Here is a 21632-nt window from a genome sequence, read left to right as displayed (position 1 = left end):
TTTCCATCACTTTCCCAACTAGAGTCCAGCACACAGATTCACTGTCTTTTTAAGAAACTGAAGCAGCCCACTCTTTAGCTGTTTAGGAGCATAAATTCTAGTTTCACTCTTTCTGACAGTCTTGCTGGTTTTCTTGAGGATACAGTGTAATGAATATCAAAGACGCACAGACTGTCCTTCAAAGACCAACACAGGATTTTTTTTCCCCTCTCTGATTTCTCTTTTATTGACATGTTAGGAGCCATTTGTGGTTGTCTCCAACTGAGAAAGACACAGTGACATATCTGCAGCGTGGAAAGAGAAACTTAATAAAAAGCTTTATTAAGTCCTGGTTAAAAAAAAAAATCACCGTTTTGTGTATTCTGAAGGGATGCTGATGGGAGGGCTGATGTGAGGAGGTTGCTGTAGGACTTTCACTCACAGAATCACTAGACTGTGACCTAGACTGCCTGGAGGAGAAGGGGGTGCTGGGCCAGAAGAAATGTTTTAAGTTCAATTAATATTTTGGGGATTAGTTGAGTTGTCATCTTCATATCTGAGCTGAACGTGTCACCCATAGAAACCACGCTGACTGGCAATGCTGGTTATATTTTCTCTTGTGTATGGAGAACAAAATTTACTTGCACTGTACGTTGTGTAAGACATAATGGCAATAATTCTTTATTCATTCTGTCTCTTTTCACAAAAAAAGCCAATGCCTGCAATTAAGCTAAATGAATGCAGTGGGAAAGCAGAAAATTTGTGTATGCAATCAGATGTGGGCACAACAAGCATATGAGCTAGATATTAAACATTGTACACTAGCAGTATGTGGTCCAGATTTACAGATTTCCCATCAAACAAAGATTTTACGTGTGTGCATGAATGGAAGATGATGATATATATATGTATATATATATTTATGGTGAAAGATTATGAAGGGGGTTACTGTTGCTATAAATTATTGGGATCTTTGGCATGATGATGACATTGTTGTGGTAACTGGAAACAGTTAGGGAGCATTTGTGCACCAAGGTAGGTTAAAGCATAAGTTAATTAGTTCACTTCTGCCTGAAAGTGAGACACGGTGGGAAAGTACAGTATAGAGCAGTTGTCTGCTCTCTAATTGTTCTTATTTAAAAGATGAATCTGTTTTGCATCACTGGTTCCACTGACATGCTGCATACTGAACCAGCAGCAAAATCATGTCTAATTACCATAAAGCTAATAGGAAAAGGAAGGTGAAATCTCATGATTAGTTTGAGAGTTCTGTCAAGGGACAGTGCAATCATGTTTAATTTGACTGCCGTATGGTGTAGCTTTTCTTCACTGTTTAAAAATACCAGCCATGCAAGTTTATTCTGAGGTTTGAGATGATAAATTCAGGCATTATGGTTGGCGGGACCGTATGTATCTGAGAGCTGCGATGCTTCAGATGTGCCTGGCCTCCAAAGCTACCTGACTGGCAAAACATCCACGAGGGCTCTGAGCTGTGGTACTGATTCGGCTAGTGAAAGAAAGAGTCTTTTCATAACATCTATTTGGTTTTGGTGTTTGTTTTTTTTTTTTTCCTTCTGGGGAGGTTTCCTGGACATCGTTTTCTCATTTGCTTTTGTCTGTATTAAAACTGACATTTATATAGCAAAGCTACTTTTAAAAAATCACTGTGTATTTAGCAAATTACAGGCTTTCAAGAAATTCTCTTTAACATTAAAAAAAACCCATGTCAATACTATCAGAAAACAGTAATATTTTAAAACTAGCATAAACTACTAAGATATGTTTCTTGGGGCTATTAGAGTTATTGTGACAACAGTAAGCAGTAAATGAAAGCTTCAAACACCAAAGATGTTGATATAAATGGCTTTTATGTATACGTAGGTATGTGTGTGTGTGCACATATGTGTGTATTTATATATATCTAATGAACAGCTGGTCACAGGAGGTAAAGTTACGGGAGCTGAACAAGCCGCTGCTCATCAGTTGAGCCATGTTAAATCACCATATGTACAGACCGAGTCCGCTCAACTTGAGAAGTAAAACCACAACCGTGAAGACAGCGTAAAGGAAGGCAAAAGCACACAGTATTCTAGGAGTTCAGCAAAGTGCAGCTCAAATGATCATTGGGAACTTGTTAAGTTTGGACACTTCATTACTTGTGCTTTCCTGTGTCCCAGGTTAGCAGGCTCTATGAAAAGTATGTCACTAGTCAGTGGTCCAGCTGCTTTGTACTTCTGTGTCCCTCTTTACTAAATTCCCAAGACTCAATAATAGTAGCATCTTAGACACGAGTAAATCTGTTCTGCATCTTTTCTCTTTTGTCATAGCGGGAGGAATTAGCTGGAATTTAGGATAGCTGGTTGGCTGCATAACAGCAAAGGATGGCTCAAATAAGCCATACTCCCATTGCAAATACGTGCTGCTGTGCCATAATCATTGCACAGTGAATTTTACACATTGTTTGCATATAAATTGCCCAGAAAAACAGATTCAGGGGTAATTCAGCACTGATTTTCTTAATAACCATGTACATTTGGTTTTTTACAGACAGTAAATGTGTATGTACAAGATGGAGGAACTGACTCCATACCTGTGAAGGTGCTGAACTGTGACACTATATCACAAGTAAAGGAAAAGATAATAGACCAAGTCTATCGAAATCTGCCGTGTTCTCAGTGGCCAAAAGCTGAGAGCGTAGTTCTTGGTAAGTAGCTACTTGTGATACTATATTGAGCGGGTGGAATGTGTTCTGTGATTTTGTATTTTCCTCAAAAATGTCTATAAAAGCGATTGATTGTTATTTTAAAAAAAAAAAAAGTTTAATTCATATTCAGCTGGATGCAAAAATACAGCATTTTGCAGCAATTTTAATATGCATTAAAAATTAATGCTTTCTTACAGAGTTCTTTTTCCTGACTCTTAAAAGTTTTGTTGTACTGTCATTAGTGTGCAAAGAGCCTGTTAATGACTGTTAGCACAAATGTATTCATGTCTGACAGAGTCAGTATCTCAGGTACTAATTAATGTGATAATGACAGCATGGACAATTAACTGATGGAGAAGTAATGATGCAATTTCAGAAACTGATTCTGATTTTGACTTGCCTTTATGATGGTTATTCAAAAGAATTATGAGTTATAGAAGCTGCACTTTTTGGAGATGATGAGCCACCCAGCCTCTGGAAATCATCCTCCTTGAAGGCTTTCAAAATTGCTGTTCTCTTCTTGAGAAAAAAAAACAAAAACAAACGTCACTTAAAAGGCCTAACAATCTTATAACAAAAGCTCCAATTAATAATTTTGCAACATCTTCATTACTGCCTTAATCTGACAGTAGAGGATGCAATTCTTGCTCTTCAGAAAATCCTAGTAAATTACATAAAATTGCCTTTCCTATTCCATACAGAAGTCCTCTATTTTGGACTTATAGCAGATCTTATTATATGTATTTGTAGTATTGTATGCAAAGGAATTTAACTTTCTGTGGAAAATAATCAGAAGTCATGTGCATGGTTGGGAATAGTTCGTGCAAACTTCTCTAATAAAGGCCAAACTATTAAGCAACAAAAACCACGCGTGTGCCAAATTACTTCTTTTAATGTTCCACAATGCGTCAGTGGGTCTCTGAAATGAAACATTCTTGGAGTAGTTATTTTTGCACATGGTTAAAAACTGTTTTTTCTTATTTTAATTACCCCTTAGAGTGGCGTCCAGGTTCTACCGCACAGATCCTCTCAGACTTGGATTTAACATCCCAAAGAGATGGCAGATGGAAACGTATCAACACGCTAATGCATTATAATGTAAGGAGGTGTTTCAGAGCAGTTGTTCGCATCTGTTAACTGTTCTCTCGTAATAAATAAAATCTCTATTTGTTTTTAGAGAAACTTCTGTGCTACATAAAGAATAAAAAAAAAAACAAACCTCTAGCTCTAGGTTTAGGCAGTAAAAGCTCGGGAGCGTGAAAGGCTAGGTCTGGACATATTGCTTAAACATCTTACCAAAAACACGTCACCTAAATGTCAGCACTTTGGTTTCCTCATCATTGCAGTGTCCAAATCCAAATTCCCCTTTGAACATTCAAAAGCTCCTTTTGCTAGGTCTCGTATTCGTCTCTCCTTTTCTCTACCACTTCCTGCCCCTGAGAATTATCTGTGTCCTTGCTCTGCTGCTAAATAGATTTTGGGTTGGTCTGGTTTCTCCAACAGCCCAGTCAGGAGAGCAGATGTTGACATTTTTGTACTGTCTGGTTTAGGTTTTGTACTGTGTGCTCTACCAAGCACTTGCAATCCACTTATCTTCCCTTTGTATGCTATTTATTGCTTTCTGACAACAGATATCCTGATTAGGAAAGACAGAAGTTAGTTTTCCCTCAGAAAACAGACAGGTCTGATTCTTCATGATAAACCCCATTTTTTTACAAAGGTCACCCACACTGGATTGAGGAATCGCTGAAGTCTAGGAGTTGCTTCTAGCATTTTTCAGTAATCTTGGAGGAGGTGTTGATGTGATCTCTTATTAAAGGAGGGGGAGGGACCCTGGTCTGAACTGCAGAGCCAGTTGCCCAAGAAGCCTTTGAAGGGCAGCATTAATCATAGGTCCAGATTCCCCGCAAAAGATTACAGAAACCACAGTTTAGATGTTATGAAAGAGGTTCAGCAGTGCATACTTCTTTTCAATAACATCCCCGTGTTTGTATTTTTAAAGGTCCGAGATGGTGCCACGCTCATCTTGTCGAAAATGGGAATTTCCCAGCAGCCAGAGGATAATCAGCAAGATGTCCCAGGGGAAAGTAAGTATCTTGGGGCTTCACTACCTCCCAAAATGACTACAAGTCAAAACCCACGCAGAGAAAGTGTCACTGTTGTCTTGATCTTGTTTATCGAGCGTGTCTGTGGAGATAGATATTCCCCACCAGACCCTATAGAGCTTATTTGTTGTGTGTTACCTGCTGCACACTTGCAGTGGTTTTCTTTGTCCTCGTTATAAAAGCCTTAAATAATGGGGCTTTAACCATAGTTGCTGTGAGTCCATACGCTGGCTTAATAGAAAGCACTCTTGGCAAACATTTCCTTGCATATTTTGTTTCTTAATCCCACTACATCTATAGTCAAACCATATGTTTCATCTTTTCAAAGATTTGTCTCTTTTTCTCCTTCCTTCTTCATTTTCTTACTTTCCTCTCCAAATTTCTTCCACTTTTTATTAGACTGACAATTGAATGCATTGTTCTAGATGAACCCCAGTAGAGACCAGCTCCCGTCTCTGTGACATAATGGATCTGATGTAAATTTTTCTATTGCACTTCTTACAACTACGTTGCCTTGCAAACTCATCTCTCTACGTTCATATTTTGTGTCTCCCTCCCATATTGAGTGTCTCCCTCACTCAAAAAACCACCAGCTATGCTAGTTTGGTTTTTCCAGGGTTTGTTGGTTGGTTTCGTTCAGTCCATCCATGTTATCTCACAGTGTTTTCCACAATTCCTTTTTTCTTTTTGAGGTTTGCAACCCACTGTAAATTAGTGTCAGCAATGTCTTTATAATGTTTCCTCTCTTTCACATCGCTACAGCAGCAGTTGCATGGTAGTTACACTGCTGTCTGCTGCAGGGTGCTGGACTCCTCAACTCAAAAGGCAACCTGTTAGATTGCAAATGGTCTTATAAAGCTTTTACTTCTACATTTTAGTATTCTCTCTAGAACAATTTCCTTTATCTGAAAACCACTTGAGACACAATATCCATTACAGCCTAAAATGCACTCAGATTTTTATGGAAATATTTACTTGTAAATTTATGTTCTTTGTCACATGTGTTTCCTTTACATTTCAGATGTTCACTTTCTCTTTTTTTTTATCCTTATATTCAGTTATTTTACATGAAGTAGAAGGTAGATTTATGGACCAATAATTGTTGAGATCATTCTTCCTTCTATGAACTCATTTGATACGCTTTTCTGTCTAGCACTGATTGCAAAAGCCATTGCTTCACCTAATAGTTTCATTCCTTTAAACAGATTTACTAATCTTAGATTTAATAGGTTTTAAGGGCTGGGCAGCCAAACAGATTGGAAATAATATGTCAGAAATGTTCATTTTTCAAGAAGATGGGTCCCAGCCGATAGGTCTGACATATATCACTATTTAACAAAAATGTGCAGACTTCCATTTCATTTGTGTTGAGTGTTGGCCAGGAAATTAGGACAGGCAGAATTACTTGCCGTTGACTTTTTACTCTCCGCTCCTGGATGCTTTCTGTTGAGACCTTTCCCAGCATCCTTGAAGGGTCTTCTAGTGGTCATGGCTCCTCCTCCTCCGCTATCCTCTCACCCTTTTGCTGCAAGTGCCTGCCATAGTTGGCCAAGTGGCGACTACTGTATCACAGCAGGTGACAACCCGGCATGTTAACTTAAAAAGCCATCCAGTTTAATATAGAGGGCAGCGAAGTGCAGCCAGGCAAGGAGCTGATTCCCAGTCCCTGTTCAGTTTGGTTGCACCAATTGCTGAGATAGATAACTGCGGAGGTGGTAGTCGCCTACACTATAAAGAAGTGGAGTGGACCATGAATGGAGGTGGTGTCCTTAGCTTGCTTTGCGTTCTTAACAGCGGTGTTCAGTCTCCTGTTCTGCGCTCCCAGTCTTCTTCCTCCCCACCTCACTACCCTTGTGGCAGGCAGTAGAGGACCAGAACATGCAGTTTTCTTTTTTTTGTTGTTTTTTTTTTTACTCTCTGATTTTATCTTTAGCTATGATTCAGTATGACGAAGCTTTTTGAAAGTACATGATCTGTACTCCAAGATGAGTTCCTTAGTTATACATGTGGCATTCTAAATTGTAAAGGAAAAGCAGACTTCTGGGGACAGTGCTGTCACATGAGGGCTCTTGTACACAGGGGGAAAAAAAACGCAGAGAATTCAGATCCCAAAGTATGGAGTGAAAACAACTTCCACCATGTTTCTTCTCCACACCCTGTCTTGCACCATGATAGTGTACAAGACGGGAAGATGGCGTTTCACACCAGCCTGGGCCATTTTCATTAGCATCAAAGGATCCTCAGAGCTATCTGGTGCCAACTTGTTCTTTTGGAAAGCTATAAAATGGTACAAAGCTAGTGCAAAGCAAGATCCCGCAGTGACAGTGATTTGTGAGACACTATGTGCACGAAAGGGAGAGGACAGGATCAGAGGCTTCCCCTCCCACACATACACATTGATATGACACAGGGATTTACAGGGTTGGAATAAATAGAAATCCTATCCCAGCTCTATGAATGAGGCTTGTGATGAAGTGGTTTTCCTTTTATCCAGAGCCTCTCATTAACTTGCACCTTTTGCATTGAGAAGTGTCAGCTGAAGCCATTGACTGTCTGCCAAAGTACTAGGCTTTGCACGGAACGAAAATGTAAAACCATGTTCAGAGATGTTCCTCTAAAACCTGGCATTGCTTCCATGCTGCTTTTGATTCACAGCTTCTAACAGGAAGACACTAGAAGCTGGAGGTTGTGACAAATTAAATGCAGCATCTTTTGCTTCTGCAGATAATAAATGCAATTACGAATTTGTATCAAGATGGAGAATGGTTTCAGTGATTTCATGCTATTATTTCTGTACTGGACTATAAGCCAAAACAACACGGTCTGTTATTCTGGGCTTTTTTTCTGGGTTTTTGTTGTTTGTTTTTTTTCTTTTTTAATTCTGAATAAAAATAGCCAGAGGGTTGCAGATCAGAAATACTGATTAGCAGATCCGTGTAGGGCAGCCCTTCCTTCACCTCCACGGAGCAGCATATGCACAGCGGGGAGGAGACTGGAGGGAAGCTCATTTGCTGAAGGCCACGCAAGGGGAAAGGGGCTGCGTTGCCTGTCACCATCCCACTTGCCTCCATCGTGTTTATATCATGGTTCATACCACTATCATTAGTCAGTGCAGTCAATATTTGGCATTAACCCCCATCCCAGTGTTATATTATATTGGCCAAAGAATGCCCCAGGGCCAAGACAAAGAGTTTGGGGGAAGGATTTGACCCAGCGGGTGCAGTCTTCTGCCCGCTTACGGCTTGACACAGAATGCGGCTACTGCAAGAAAACAGGAGGTGCTTTCCCCTATCCTTGTTTTCTTCTCCTCCTACTTTTCCATTGGGGAAAATATTATCTCACAGAAATGTTATTTTCTCTTAGCAACTGTACTGCTAACATATTTTGTTGCCCCATGTTCTGAATTGCTCTTCCTCTTTCTTCCTGCTATATTTAGCAATGAAGTGGGATTTTTGTATTGCAAGAGTTCGTCTGGTTGAGCTGCAGTCTCTTAATCCCTACTTTCCTGTGAAATAACTACTACTTCACTAGTAGCCAATTCTGTTGTTGCTAAACAAACATGGGCCAAATTAAGCTGCACACAAGGGCCAGTAATCTCAGTGGAAACGCCTTTGGTTGTTTCTCTTCTCTCCAAAGTTAAACTGGGCCATATACCATCAGGAGGGCAAAGAGAGGGTAAATTCCTTTGAATCAAAGGAGGAAGCAGAAACGTGCCAAGCAACTGACATAAGGCTGCAAAATAGTTTCTGCTCTAACTGTGTGATTTGATCTATTAATTTACAAAAGTAAATAACAGGCATTGCAAAAGAAATTCCAGACTTCGGGCCCACCGCCGGTTCTTACTGTACTGGCGGATGATTGCTATGAATGCTATCGATTGCGAAATCGCAGCTGTTTCAAAATGAAGTGATAGCTTTTCTTTCTTGCTTGCTCCGTTCACATGAACTTCCAAGTCAAATTAAGGACTCTCAAAGGACGGCGTGATTTAATGTGGCATTTATTTTTTTCCCCTACCTTGTTAAGAAGAAGTAAAGGCCCCAGAAGACTGCATAGCTAATGATTTTCATGAGGATATATGGAGTAGATTCAAGCAGAAGTGTTGGTTTGGCCAGATTACATACAAATGTTATTTTCTCCTGTTATGTAAAATATTGATTTTTTTCACCAGCATGCAAGGTGGTAAATTTAATGTAGCTGTTAAGGAACTTAGTTAATAAACTACTATGGCCAAAAATTTGAAAGGACAAAATTCATGCAATTAGGAACCGGTGTTTTCTGCTGTAACTGGGATTCAGTTACATTAGATACATATATTAAGGCATAAAACTTAGCAGTAATGCAAAATAATTTGTGCAACCGGGCTGAATCACAGTTGTTATGGGAAAAATAACTTTCACATTTTAAAGACGCCAATGATTTTAAATGCACTGATTCAGTAACTTCCACTGGAAAAGCGCCATTGATTTTAAGGACTATGCCAAGTAGGTATCAAAATGCAGAAATTAAAGGAAGAACAAGCAAAACCAGGAGGTCTGAAACTAAGTTTGTGACACAGAATCTTTTTTCGAGGGACATTACTTGCAAGTTAAAACAATTGCATCGTCTCTTTTAGAACTGTTCATAACAAAAGACTCTCCAGCAGAGGGTTGGTCTGGCCGTTCATGTTGACGCTGAAATGCAAGACTCCCTTTATTCCACCGCGTGGTCACTGAAGTTAGCTCAGGGACCGGGTGCATGACCAAGCCGTGGATTTGGCATCGCAAGGCACTGTAATCAGATGAGTTGTCACAAGTATCCAGGAGCTTACTCCTCTTTCTGCTATACGCTAACAGACTTGGTGTCAGACTCTTTCTCTGGTTTAAGCTATGAACACTGATAAACAAATTTTAAAAAATCTTATTAGAATGGATTATGAGTTAGCTGTAATCATTACCTCTGTCGGCTGGAGTTCACACCCTCTCAGCAAAAGGATGCATTTTTCTTCCTTTCAGCTGCAAAGTCAGGTGGTGCTGGTCAAATGCTGATAAAGGCAGATCGGAACTGAGGTACCATACTTTGAATCCAGCAGGTAGGGTAAAAATGTAAATTGTAATGGTGATGCATCGAAAAAAGGTTGATATCATAAATTCTTAAATTGCCACTGCCAAATTTACCAGAGCTGCTACAACAATATCTTGCCTTGTACCTGGAGCAGGCTACAATTGCCCTTTATGTGGTGGCTGTTGGGTCAGACCTAGCTGAATTCCTGTAGTTTGATCATGTCTCCAAGAATTCACAAAGGGGTAGAGTACTTCACTGTGTGGACTTCCAAAAAATATACGTACTGTGCTTAGGTCACCAAACAGGAGTTTCCTTATTGTGTGATTCCTTCCCCTCCCTTGGGTCTTGACAAAAGCAAGCCACGATCCTACTTCAGTGCTGCTTTTTCAGCTTATGTATTATTGAACATTTAGTACTTGAGCTGTATTTGTTGGACAGGAACAGAGTAATCTAGAACCTCTTGGCAAGAGAGAAGGTAAGTTAAGGCTAGAGAATCAGGATCTTACCTGTACTTAGGTATATGGTTATTTTTGTGTTGCTGAATTGGGTGTGAGGCATTTTTTGTAATTATTGCAATTACTGTTTCTAGGGCATGCACTCCTAGAAGATGAAAATAAGGTCTGGCATCTAGTCCGGCCAGTAGATGAAATAGATGAAGGCAAATCAAAGCGGGGCAGCGTGAAGGAAAAAGAGAGGACCAAAGCTATTACAGAAATCTACCTGACCAGACTTCTCTCTGTGAAGGTAAGGCTCGGCTGTGCCACGGTTACACCTTACATCTGTAGATTTTGAGGTAGAGCTGAAGAAAATGATGCAACTATATAATCATGCGTTTGGCTGCAATTTTGAATATGTCTCATGCGCACACAAGCTGGTGTTCAGGGCTTCATGTTATTAATGTGCCCTGAGGAACATTACTGGGAAAGAGATAAAGTATAACTACCGATCAAAGCTGAGAACCATCGTTATGTGTTTGTTAAATAAGGGTTTTTCGTGCAAGCCAGAGATGGGTATTCTCCCCTGAGACACCTGTTTAGATAATATTCTGTTGGGTTTTGTTTTGAACCAAATGCTTTATGAACTGCGACAGAGCCTTATATTTCTCTGGTTTTGGTTGTGGCCAATGCTGCCATATAATTTAAGAAAAAATAAAAATGTTTTCAAATAATAATAGTCCTTTTAGTGTATTTTTAGTGCTTATACTGCAGAATGGATCACAATCAAAATGATTTTGTGAAGCATTCCTCCTTGCAGAAAGAATTTAGAATAATGTGTTTAATGATCCTGAAGCCAGGTTCCTGATGAAAATGTGGGTGATCTGGCTCCAGCTAAGGCCATTTGTCCGAGCGTGAAAGTGGGTGTGAAGGAAGGTCTGTGTATAGCTGACATAGACTCGGGACAAAGAGCCAGCAAGATGCAGCCACCCCTTTTCTATTCCAAACAGCCAGTTTATAGATTATTACCAATCCGGAGCTTTACTAACTGGTACGGAGGTGTAGTGGCTGGGACCACAGCTACCCGGACAGCCCAAGGACTGTCGACGGGGCCGGACTGCATGTGGCCTCAACAGTCATCTCTACAACAAGGGGACACTCTGTGAGGTCGCAGTCTCTAAGGTGCAGGCAGGTGCAGGAATCCAGCCAAGCACACAGTCCTCCTGGGGACACTGCACTCCTCGGCCTCGGTGGAGCTCATGGAGCTGGACCAGGCTGGGTCCCTGATGAGACCCAAGTGCTTTTCCTAAAACAGAAAGTCAAATGGTCACTGGTACTTGTCCTCTCATTCTCTTCCTAAAAATTGCATGGTCAGAGAAACTGCAGGAGGGAAGCTGCGAAACCATTAAAAAATGGCTAACAATTATTTTATGTGCACAATGACCCTGAAGTGTAAATGTGTTGTATACTTAGCAACCAGATTCTGCTTCTTCTGTCGAGCAGAAAGCACACCTTTCTGTGCAAACTGCAGAACAGTTGGTGCAGTCGCAACCTTTCAGGCTAGAACGTAAAATTGTTCTCTAGAAGGTCTTTATTGTGTTGGCAGTTTGCAAGGTCACTGCACTAAGAAGTTGTTTGGTTTTTGTCACCTGGTATCCTTAGCACTCAGGATGAAGGCCATCAGTGGCTACAACTAGCTGTTAGTGTCAGTAGGAATAAAAGACTCTAGGATGGCACCGAGCTCAGCCTGTAACACAAATGTAATAGATTTTTGTTTAAATTTGCTTTTAGGGGACACTTCAGCAGTTTGTAGATAACTTCTTTCACAGCGTGCTCAACTCAAACCATGTGGTGCCCCCAGCTGTGAAATACTTCTTTGACTTCCTTGATGAGCAAGCAGAAAAACACGACATCAAGGATGAAGACACCATTCACATCTGGAAAACAAACAGGTACGGTATGAACAGAATAATACTTGTATTGCAGAGAACTGAATGCCCAGGTGTGGACTGGCACTCTTACCACAAATCAAAGTAAATTTTGTTTATAATTGTCAGAATCATTTTCATTGAGATAATGTGTTTATATGATCAAAAGGATTCCCCATAAGCCTAGAAGCGGCAAAAATGAAACCAGCCTACCTATGGGGTTCTCATTGGCAGATTTACCACTTTACTTTTTGTCTTTCCTCAGAGAAGAGGAAAGCAAGAGACAAATGGGACCAGATTTACCTGTCAAAGCACAAAATCTAATAAAATACTACTCGGGTACTTTCTCTAACCACGCAGGCATCTTCTGTTGCTATTTTGGGGCACTTGAGATTCTTCTCGTATGAGGTTTTCTCTTTTTTTGAGAGAGATGTAAAGGCTTTGTTTTCAGACACGGAAACCAGGCAACAGATAGCTTGTATAAATGTTGAAATAGAGAATTAAGCTTCATTGTTGTGAGGAGATCAACATGCAAAACCTGTACTTAATTTCGTGCGATTTGCTTGGTGTAGAACATTTGTTGTGTAAAAAGGATGATTTATCTTTTTCCTTGCTTTGCAGCCTGCCTCTTAGATTCTGGGTAAACATACTGAAAAATCCCCATTTCATCTTCGATGTTCACGTTCACGAAGTAGTGGATGCTTCCTTGTCAGTCATTGCACAGACTTTCATGGATGCTTGCACAAGAACAGAGCACAAATTAAGCAGAGTAAGTGATTTGCATTCTACATCCTGACTACGCTCATGCCTGACAAGACAAAGGGCATCCTCGCAGACAATACCCATCCTCTGAGGAGATGCAGCCTTGATAGTTTCTTTTTAGTTTTATAATGAAGTTAGCACTTCAGCACTTAACAGGTTGGTGAACATGTCAGTGTTACTGTGTAGTCTGCCGATTGGTTTTCATAAAAAGGAGAAAATATCAACTGCTTTTATAAGGAGCAAGCTTAAGAACTGATTATTTCATGTCCACCAATAATCTAGTATTATCTTGCATTGATGTATTTGTAAAACTCAGCAGTAAAGCTGTGCGTAAACGTCATCCTTTTAAGGCAAATAATCCCACCCATGTACCAAGGTAAACGTTAATAATAAGCATCCGAATGTTAATATCAGTAAAGCTCAAGTGCCTGTGAAAATAAAGTTTGATCTGAGGTTCTTGACTTTCTGTTGCTTCCTAGAGATGTTCATAAATCAATCAAGTTTCTCTCTCTCATAAATTTTTCAGGATTCTCCAAGTAATAAATTACTTTACGCGAAAGAAATCTCTAACTATAAGAAAATGGTGGAAGAGTAAGTATGGACTCTTTTCATATTTATTCAGAGTTGTTAGGACCTTAAGCCTGTGTGAATGTACTTAGAAGAAAAGCGAATGCTGAGATCGTCATAGTCAACTGTCAAATGTTAAAAATTTTACACCTGAATGTTAAAATATTCCCTTGGCGGTGGCATTGGCGGGGCTGAAACGGAGCACCGTTATGACCCAGTGCGTGCTCATGTCTGTGCAGGCAGAGAGAGAGATTTAGGGATGCATTTATTCAGGAGAAAAGACGATGCTGTTTTCCGCGGCTGTTGCTGACACCCGTATGATCTGTCTAACCAACGCTGCACTTCCATAACTCAGTAGAAATCAAATCCTGAAAACATTTTCACAAACACCTTTTTTTTTTCTATTCTGTCTCTGACTTCATTCATTTACTAATTGGCAATCCTGTGAATACCGCAGAAGGTCTGCCGCAGGACAAACCCCTTGCTAGCTGATGACTTCAAAAGTTTGAAGACCTAAAATAAACATTGGCCGCAATTACAAATACATTTCTTTCCTGTGGTTTGGCCCTGTACAATCAGGTGTGATTTGCCTCTGTTGCGAAGGTATTAATGACTGTTGCGAGAAAGGATTACCGAAGGAATCATTGGTCTTTTGTGGCAGAACATCTCTTGCATTATTAGGATGCTTGTTTAAAATAATTGCAAAATTGGAATACAGAATTACCAGAAAGCCAGAGTGTATTTCACCTAGCTGAAAGTTTGTTTTCCTTTGTTGCAGTTACTATAAAGGTATTCGTCAGATGGTGCCAGTTAGCGACCAAGACATGAATACCCATCTAGCAGAGATTTCTAGGGTAAGAATAAATTCCATTTTCTTGTCCTGAAATTGGAGCCAAGTATAGTACTGTTTTACTTTGTCTTCTCTTTCTAACTCAACAAGTGGGTTTATCGTATGTGCGAACATCGAATGAGTTATTTCAAATATCTCTGAAATACTCCTCCGTGCTGTAATCATGCCTTTTTAGCCCTTTGAAATGTTGGTTATTGAATGGAACTAGGGATGTTTATCATCACTAATCTATCTGTGAGGCAGGTGCCCGAGCAGTGTTCCGATTTTTTCACATCCATAGTGGAAAACTGATAGCGCTCTTGAGTGGTGTTTTCTCTCCGCAGCCTGTAGAGGATTTTTAGCATTGATCATACTGATACAAGTAATGATGGAACTCAGAGTGCTACCACAGCAAAAATTAGATTTCAGAAATGGAAGGGGAGGCACATATATTTAGTATAGGCTATTTTGGAGCTGTCTGTACGAGGGCAGTACTTTTGCTTTACTCTGTATGTGAGGACCTCGCCGTCTGTCACCCCGCGCCCTCCTCTCAGTGGCACTTTTTGCGTGAAAGGTTGTTGGGGTTTATCTCTCATGGAGAAGAGCAGAGGGGGTTGGTCGCAAGCTGGGGACTCTGCTTGGAGACTGGTGGAGCAAAGACACTACAAAACCTGCTTCGGTCTTCAAAGAGCCTGTCCGCGCTGCGGCTCAGCTTCGCTAGAGCAGGCCCGTGCCTTCCAAGCGCTCAGTTTAACTGGGAGAAGCAGGAGAGGCCCTCACCAGTCTTAAAAGTTGTTGTTTAGCTTGAGCAAACAGACAGTGTACTTACTGGCTGGTTTACTCATTTGTTTAATTTAGTTGAAGAGTTCTAGCGTAAGGAGGATGTTTGGGGAATTTTTGTGGTCTGTTTTCAGTGCCCTTAGGAGCTAACATTTTGCAGACCAACATCATCAGGAGAGCATTTCTATTTTCAGTCATTCACCACAAAACTCATCTGCAGTGACATTTCATTTTCCAGTTCACTTTATTTATTACACAAATTGAGATGAATATAAAATTAAAGCTTTTGGTGATTAAAAGTAAATTCGATAGAATGTTTTAACATCCTCAGAATATGTTGATCCTTTCTATTTACATTATAAATTATGATAAAAATGAATATGGAAGGAGTAATCGAACATTGCAAATTTTGACCAGCACTAGAAGTGACTTTTATGGAGCGAGGAAAGATGGATGTTTCCCTGCTGCTTTATGCCTTGGGTAATCATTTATGCCAGTAGCAACGTTTTGCAATTCTTCATTTTCTTAACTAACTTAAAAGACCAAAGGCCTAGCTAGAGACTTGAATCCTCTACATTTGAATGAAAAACATGTGTTTAGACAGGTAAAGCACATTCACTAAATAAGTTAAATGTCTGGGAGGGAGGGAGGAAGAGGTAATGGAGGGATTATTTCCTGCTTCATTTAAAGTCCTTTCTCTCTCTGTCTCTCTCTCTCCCCTTTCCATCTGCATGATTCAGATGGCTTTTTCCAAACGTACGTGTGCTCGTGATCTTGATGAGTTACACCTTCGCTGTAGCGAGGTGTGAATAATTTCAAAGAGTTAAAAGGAGCTGGAGAAAGGATTTCAAACAGCCGTGACAGCGATAGAACCGATGTTTAATATCTCAACAATACGTAGATTGTACTGACTAGAGGTTTTAGTTATACATACCCATGCTGTTAACAGATGTTTGGGCTGTAGTCTGTGGTTTGACGTTCAGAGTTCAAAATATTTTCCACCTCCAGTGTTAGAGTTGTGGACAGGCTGGAAAAACACCAGCGGGAAAGTCTTGATCTAAAAATTACCAAACTTGCCCTTTTTTCTGTCCCAACTGTCATTTAACAAAAGTTACAGGATGCAGAGTTTGCATTTGGAAATACTGTATCTGCCAGTCATGCACGGGGATAACTTTCAGCTGTCTGTGATCGTATTTTGACGTGTTTGCTGCTCGCTTGTGTTGTTTACCAGGCACATACCGACTCCTTAAATACGCTTGTGGCTCTACACCAACTCTACCAGTATACTAACAAATACTACGATGAGGTAAGTTGCGGCTTTTGTTTTCATTTTTTAATAATATCAATATAGTTTTTTAATTTTTAATAATATCTTTATTATTAAAGTTATATTATATATAAAAATATAAATATTTTTAATAATTTTTAATAATATCAATAATATCAATATAATATCAATAAAGGCTAACAGCAGTCTAGAGGAACAACTTCTGGAATTCCCTGGGTAATCAGGTAAAAACAATGCGGGGCAGAAAGCTCTGACTTTGCAATTCTACACCCCGCTTGGCAATTACACTGGTCAAGGGTGTGTTCTTGTAAATGAACAATTTTGTTATGGGCTATCTGTTTCCGGTAGCGATAGTTTAATGAGATCTGTAAGAAAAATAGATTTAAAAATCATTTCAGTTCTACCATCCTAAGAATGGTAATTCTTAAGAATTAGGACATAAGAATGTCACCGAGCAAAGAGCACTCGTCAGAGCTGTATCAGGTTTCAATCCGCTGGTTTTTTTATTAGGCACAACACATTAGACTTCTTTTGCTTGTAGGAATGGGGCCGTGCCTTTTTTATTAGTTAAGATGCACTTATAACTTCCGTGCATGTTACCGTCCCTGTTTTGCTATGCCAAATGAAGTGCCTGTCCAAGGTAAACCAAATTGGAGTAACTGTTGAATATCGTCTGATTCAAAAGGAGACTCACAGATTCAGTCCAAAATATTTCTTAGGTTCTTCAGGCCCTGTGGAAAGGGGGACAAAGAACATCCCAGAGTAGCTGGGCTGTGGCTGTGGCTATGGCTCTCCCAACTTAATCTCAAAACAAAAAGAGAGAAGGAAACTTTTATTCAAAGGTTTCCATGGAAATGAATGCCTCCAGAAAACTCTCAGAATTAAATCAAAGCAAATAGGAACAGATGCTGAATCGAAAAGGAGTACAGCACATGTGAGCTCTCTTCGGTTAGTCTTGCACCTCAGCACAGTTCGTGTTTTCACTTATATTTAGCATTAACGGCAGTGAGTCTCATCCTCAGCTTCCCAGCAGCTTTATACAGGAGCAGCCAGCCTGTTGCAGCTTTAAAACAGATGTAAGCAGGGAAAATCAAATCACCCGGGGAGTTCTTGCAATGGGGGTCGGCCGGGGAAGCGCCCAGAGGAGTGCAGGCCAACCTGATGGCACCGGTTTCCTCGCCCCTTGTCCCCTCGTCCCCAGCACTAGCCAAGCTGACCTGTGACACGTTCCCGTGGCCTGACCTCCTACAGAAACACTCGGGGACCCTGGGTGGCAGATGAACCGTAAAACCTCGATTCTTGCACACCCCCATGTCCCTGCATCCACTCGTGGTTTCAGGTTTGGTGGCAGGCGCAGGTGGCGTCACCAGTCTGTGGGATTTGTCAGTGTCGGCCCAGCAAACCCCAACGTGTCGCCGCAGCTCTTCCTCTCGCATACGTCAGCGTGTAACAACAAGGTGCAGCGGATGAAAAGGCTGCTAATTCGGAGTTATGGAGATAATCTGTCAAGAACCATTCAGTAAAATTAATCGAGCTTATTTATTTTCCATGAAAATGTTTTAATTTGCATAAATTGGAACATTTTGCAGCTGCCCTTGTCTTTATTACTGACGCAGTGGTTCCCAGCATGCGCTGTACCTTCTGCATCTCTGCAGGGCTTGACAATGACTAAGTGGGTACATTCTAATTGTCCATATTTATATGAAGGATATATTCACCAGCAGAGATAATCATGAATTATTTAGTCTAGATTTGAGGAGTTACAGCTCGATGTAATTGTTTAAATTAAGGGAACAATATCAAATTCAATTAGGCCCAATTTAAATACTGTAATAAGTGTTTATTAACTGTCTTGTAAAAATGTTTTCACGCTTTAAAAACAAATCCATTATAATAATTATTTCTAAACAAATTTGCTTCAGTGTTTGAAACTCAAATGCTATACCAGCCCCTTCAAAGTGAAATTGTTGGCTAGATTGATACTGACTGCATTAATCTCCGTTGTCAACGATGTGCGAGGAGTAGTAAGAACCACAGGCAGTGGCAGGCAAACTCTATTTCTCCAGTTCTTGTATTTGCAAGTTTACATAGTGTTTAAACAGAGCTAAAGGTTTCTGCTTGATTACAGTGTTTGACTGTTATTAATAAAGCCAGTTCTAGAAAAGGAAGGGTTTTGCCGTGTAACACATTCTTCTAATGGAGAAATCTAATAGTCGGTGGAAAAGTTTCCCTAAAGGATGCTGGAAATGAAAACCTTTTGAAACCTTTGAAATTTGATCTTGAGAAGCCCTAAAAAACTCTATTTGAAGAAAAGCCTTCTCATAACAGTTGACCTTTTCTAGCTCTTGTTTTCAAATCCCTTGTGTCTTAGAGTCATACCTTCCTATATATATATATTCCACATAGCAGAGGCTGCACGCGGGGTGCTGGGGGGCTCCTCTGATGAGCTCTTTGCTTCCTGAGCTACACGGTGCTGGGCCAGAGTCTCGGCATTTCTTGGCGGGAGCCAAAGGGAGCTGCCGGCAGCTCCCTGACACTGGCCAGACCGTTTTCTTCATCCTATTACCTATAGACACAAGAGACCTTGCGCTGCCCAACCTTATGCCTGTGCGTGGACCACCCCGGAGCTTCTCATAACCAAAGCTCCCGGGCACGGGCATAGTAATTACTGCTGGCAAATGACACTTAAGCCTTGTCGGGTGCACTGTAAGTAAAAGCACTGTTTCTTAAATAGCTCTAAAGACGGTTTTCCCCCTGCCTGCTCCATCTCGGAATGTAGTATTTCACAAGATAAAGTGCCACCTATTAATTTGCTTGGATCCCAGCATAATGGGAAACATTACAGCAACTTAGATAAAGTAACGGAGACGATCATTTTTATTGCCTTTGTGTAAAAATAGAACATGGGACCTACTAGATGGACTTTATCTTTGGTACAGCGTGAATGCAAAAGACTCTTTACAACCAAAGTAGTATCAAACACTTGGTCCGGGTATACGCTTGTCAGATATTTTAAGTTAAATGATTCTAAACATTCTATGTTTATTTCTTCCAGATTATAAATGCACTTGAAGAGGATCCAGCTGCACAAAAAATGCAGCTTGCCTTCCGTTTACAGCAAATAGCAGCTGCGTTAGAGAATAAAGTGACTGACCTTTGACTCAAAAGCCGCAATAAAGAAATCTGATCTGAAGATGTTCAAATTCATTCTTCCTGTTAAGGAAATAGTGTTCTATTTTTTAATGTATAATTACAACTTTAAATGAAAGATTTCATGTTTTTTTGATAGCAGAGGTGTAATGTAAAGAATTTTTACTGTAAATTATGCTTCTAATTAAAAGCTGTGTTGTGTGTAAATGAATCTTCTGTGGGAAAGAGAGTCCTTTGGTTGGGGGCAGGGTGGGGGGTGGAAGAAGGAAAACCGATAGTTCGTTTAATTTAGTAGAATCTGAGAAAACAGCATTTAGGATTCATTATGCAAGTAAATTCAATACTGTAGCATCCTTTCTACGTTAAGCAATATTTGTACTAGGAAAACAATAGCAGACTCAGAGACACATGCAATATCCCCTTTTATTTTGATAACTGGAAATTGACTTCCATGGAGCTCTAAAAGTTACTCTCTGCTCATAACGGACACCGTGAACAATGCGTCTGATTTCTCTGCAGAATCTGAAAATGGGATTTGCTACCACACACGCTTCTTAATTTCATTATTTATGTCCATGGTGATGCACAGTATTGCACCCACCACAGTCAGCTGTGACAGAAGTAAGAGGAATGTCAGTGTAGGAGGGTTCTACTGATAAAAGTCTCATTCGGTTCAGAAATCACTGCAAAGAAGGAATTAGTCCTTAAAACTTTACAACTCTTTGTTATTATTGTGAGTTTTATGATATATGCTAATGTGCCTTACTTGTACTAATTCTGTGAATCTGATGAATGGTTTTGTAAAAAGAAACAGATCAGAAAAAGAAATATTTATGTGCTATTGAATGACTTTTGTGTGAAAAACATGACCAGCAGAATGCTTGTAATTAGCTGCTTGCCGAGAGTGTGCTGTTTAACATGATTTGATTATGTATAATATCTTATTTTAGAATGGTTCTGATGATTTTTTATTTGAATCTTGGAACTGTCCTAGAAGTACCATCACTTGATTTTATTGTATTTGTGATGTAAAATACTAGTATGATATTGGAAAAATCATATACCCGTCTATTGAAAACCACTCAGTCAGTTTTGAGCCTTGGAATGCTGCATTTGATTGAATACACACCATAACCCATAGCAAAGACAATTGAAATAACTTGTCAGAAAAGTGTGTGTTTACAACATAGGTAAGCTCCGTACAAATCAAAAAGTTAGGTACGTCTTCTTAAAATTGCTGTATTGCACATCAGAGAACTTTATTCCTCTTCGTCTTGCAAGTTTTTGGCAGTAAAGTAGCATTTTAATGAAGCGCTGCCATCTGTACTCCTTCGTTCATTGTCCTGCCAAGCGCCCGGACTCTGCTGAGTCTCAGCGAGCTATCGCAGTGGCTGCTGCCCGCCCTCCCTGCCCGGTAGGTTGTCACACAGTGACTTTTACTGTTTGTTGATATTTTTTCTTTCCCCGTTTTTGACAATTTCCTAGTATTTGTCAGTGGGCCTTTCCTTCAGTTTCCGAAAATCAGAAGCCTCGCCAGAACTGGTTTCCCGCCCAGTAGGCTGTGGGAGGGGTTGGTTTTTTTCCGTTTGTTTTGTACTCGACTTCTTGCATTTGTGTATAATCATTCCTGAACCTGCCTGGGCTGTAAGTTATTTTACACTGTTTAGGACTGAGGTACATGACTTCTACATAAAGGTGCTTTGCCAGCTACTCCTTCGTCAACAAAAGCATCCTAATTTCATGGCTAATCTGTTTGTCATTATTTGTAAATCCTGTTAATTGTAAATCAAATACAATGTTGGTTTTTTTTCCACCAAGTGTCACAGGATCTTTACTGAAATCGGAGGGTGGGTGTTGAAAGGGGTTGGTAATGCTTCCTCCAGGGGTGGCAGAGCAGCAGCGTCCCCCGGTCTGCGGTTGGTAATGGAGGAGCGCGGCACATCCTGCAGATGGTGTGCCTGACATCATGCCCCTTTTGTGGGCACTTGCTCTGAAAAACGAGAGTTCTCTTGAGAGGATGTAGCGCAACATCCCGTAGCGAGGTCTTCTTGCCTGATGGAAATCCG

The 21632-nt window shown here is 40.3% G+C and overlaps 1 protein-coding gene across 8 annotated transcripts in view; it reads left to right on the top strand.

The window, feature by feature from the left end:
- PLXNB2 (plexin B2) overlaps positions 1–21379 on the top strand; it is a 261514-nt gene extending 240135 nt beyond the window's left edge. For all 8 annotated transcript variants that reach the window (XM_074592825.1, XM_074592361.1, XM_074592723.1 and 5 more), the window contains 10 exons: positions 2527–2683; positions 3681–3781; positions 4686–4770; positions 10418–10572; positions 12054–12214; positions 12812–12959; positions 13479–13543; positions 14298–14373; positions 16360–16434; positions 19472–21379. In XM_074592825.1, the coding sequence (XP_074448926.1) occupies positions 2527–2683; positions 3681–3781; positions 4686–4770; positions 10418–10572; positions 12054–12214; positions 12812–12959; positions 13479–13543; positions 14298–14373; positions 16360–16434; positions 19472–19576 (1128 nt within the window). In that variant the 3' untranslated portion in view covers positions 19577–21379. The remainder of the gene's footprint in view (positions 1–2526; positions 2684–3680; positions 3782–4685; positions 4771–10417; positions 10573–12053; positions 12215–12811; positions 12960–13478; positions 13544–14297; positions 14374–16359; positions 16435–19471) is intronic.
- The last annotated feature ends 253 nt before the right edge of the window (positions 21380–21632 follow it).

Source organism: Larus michahellis, chromosome 1 (genome assembly GCF_964199755.1).
Source record: "Larus michahellis chromosome 1, bLarMic1.1, whole genome shotgun sequence".
Classification (NCBI taxonomy): domain Eukaryota; kingdom Metazoa; phylum Chordata; class Aves; order Charadriiformes; family Laridae; genus Larus; species Larus michahellis.
This window is presented reverse-complemented; position numbering and strand designations above follow the sequence as displayed.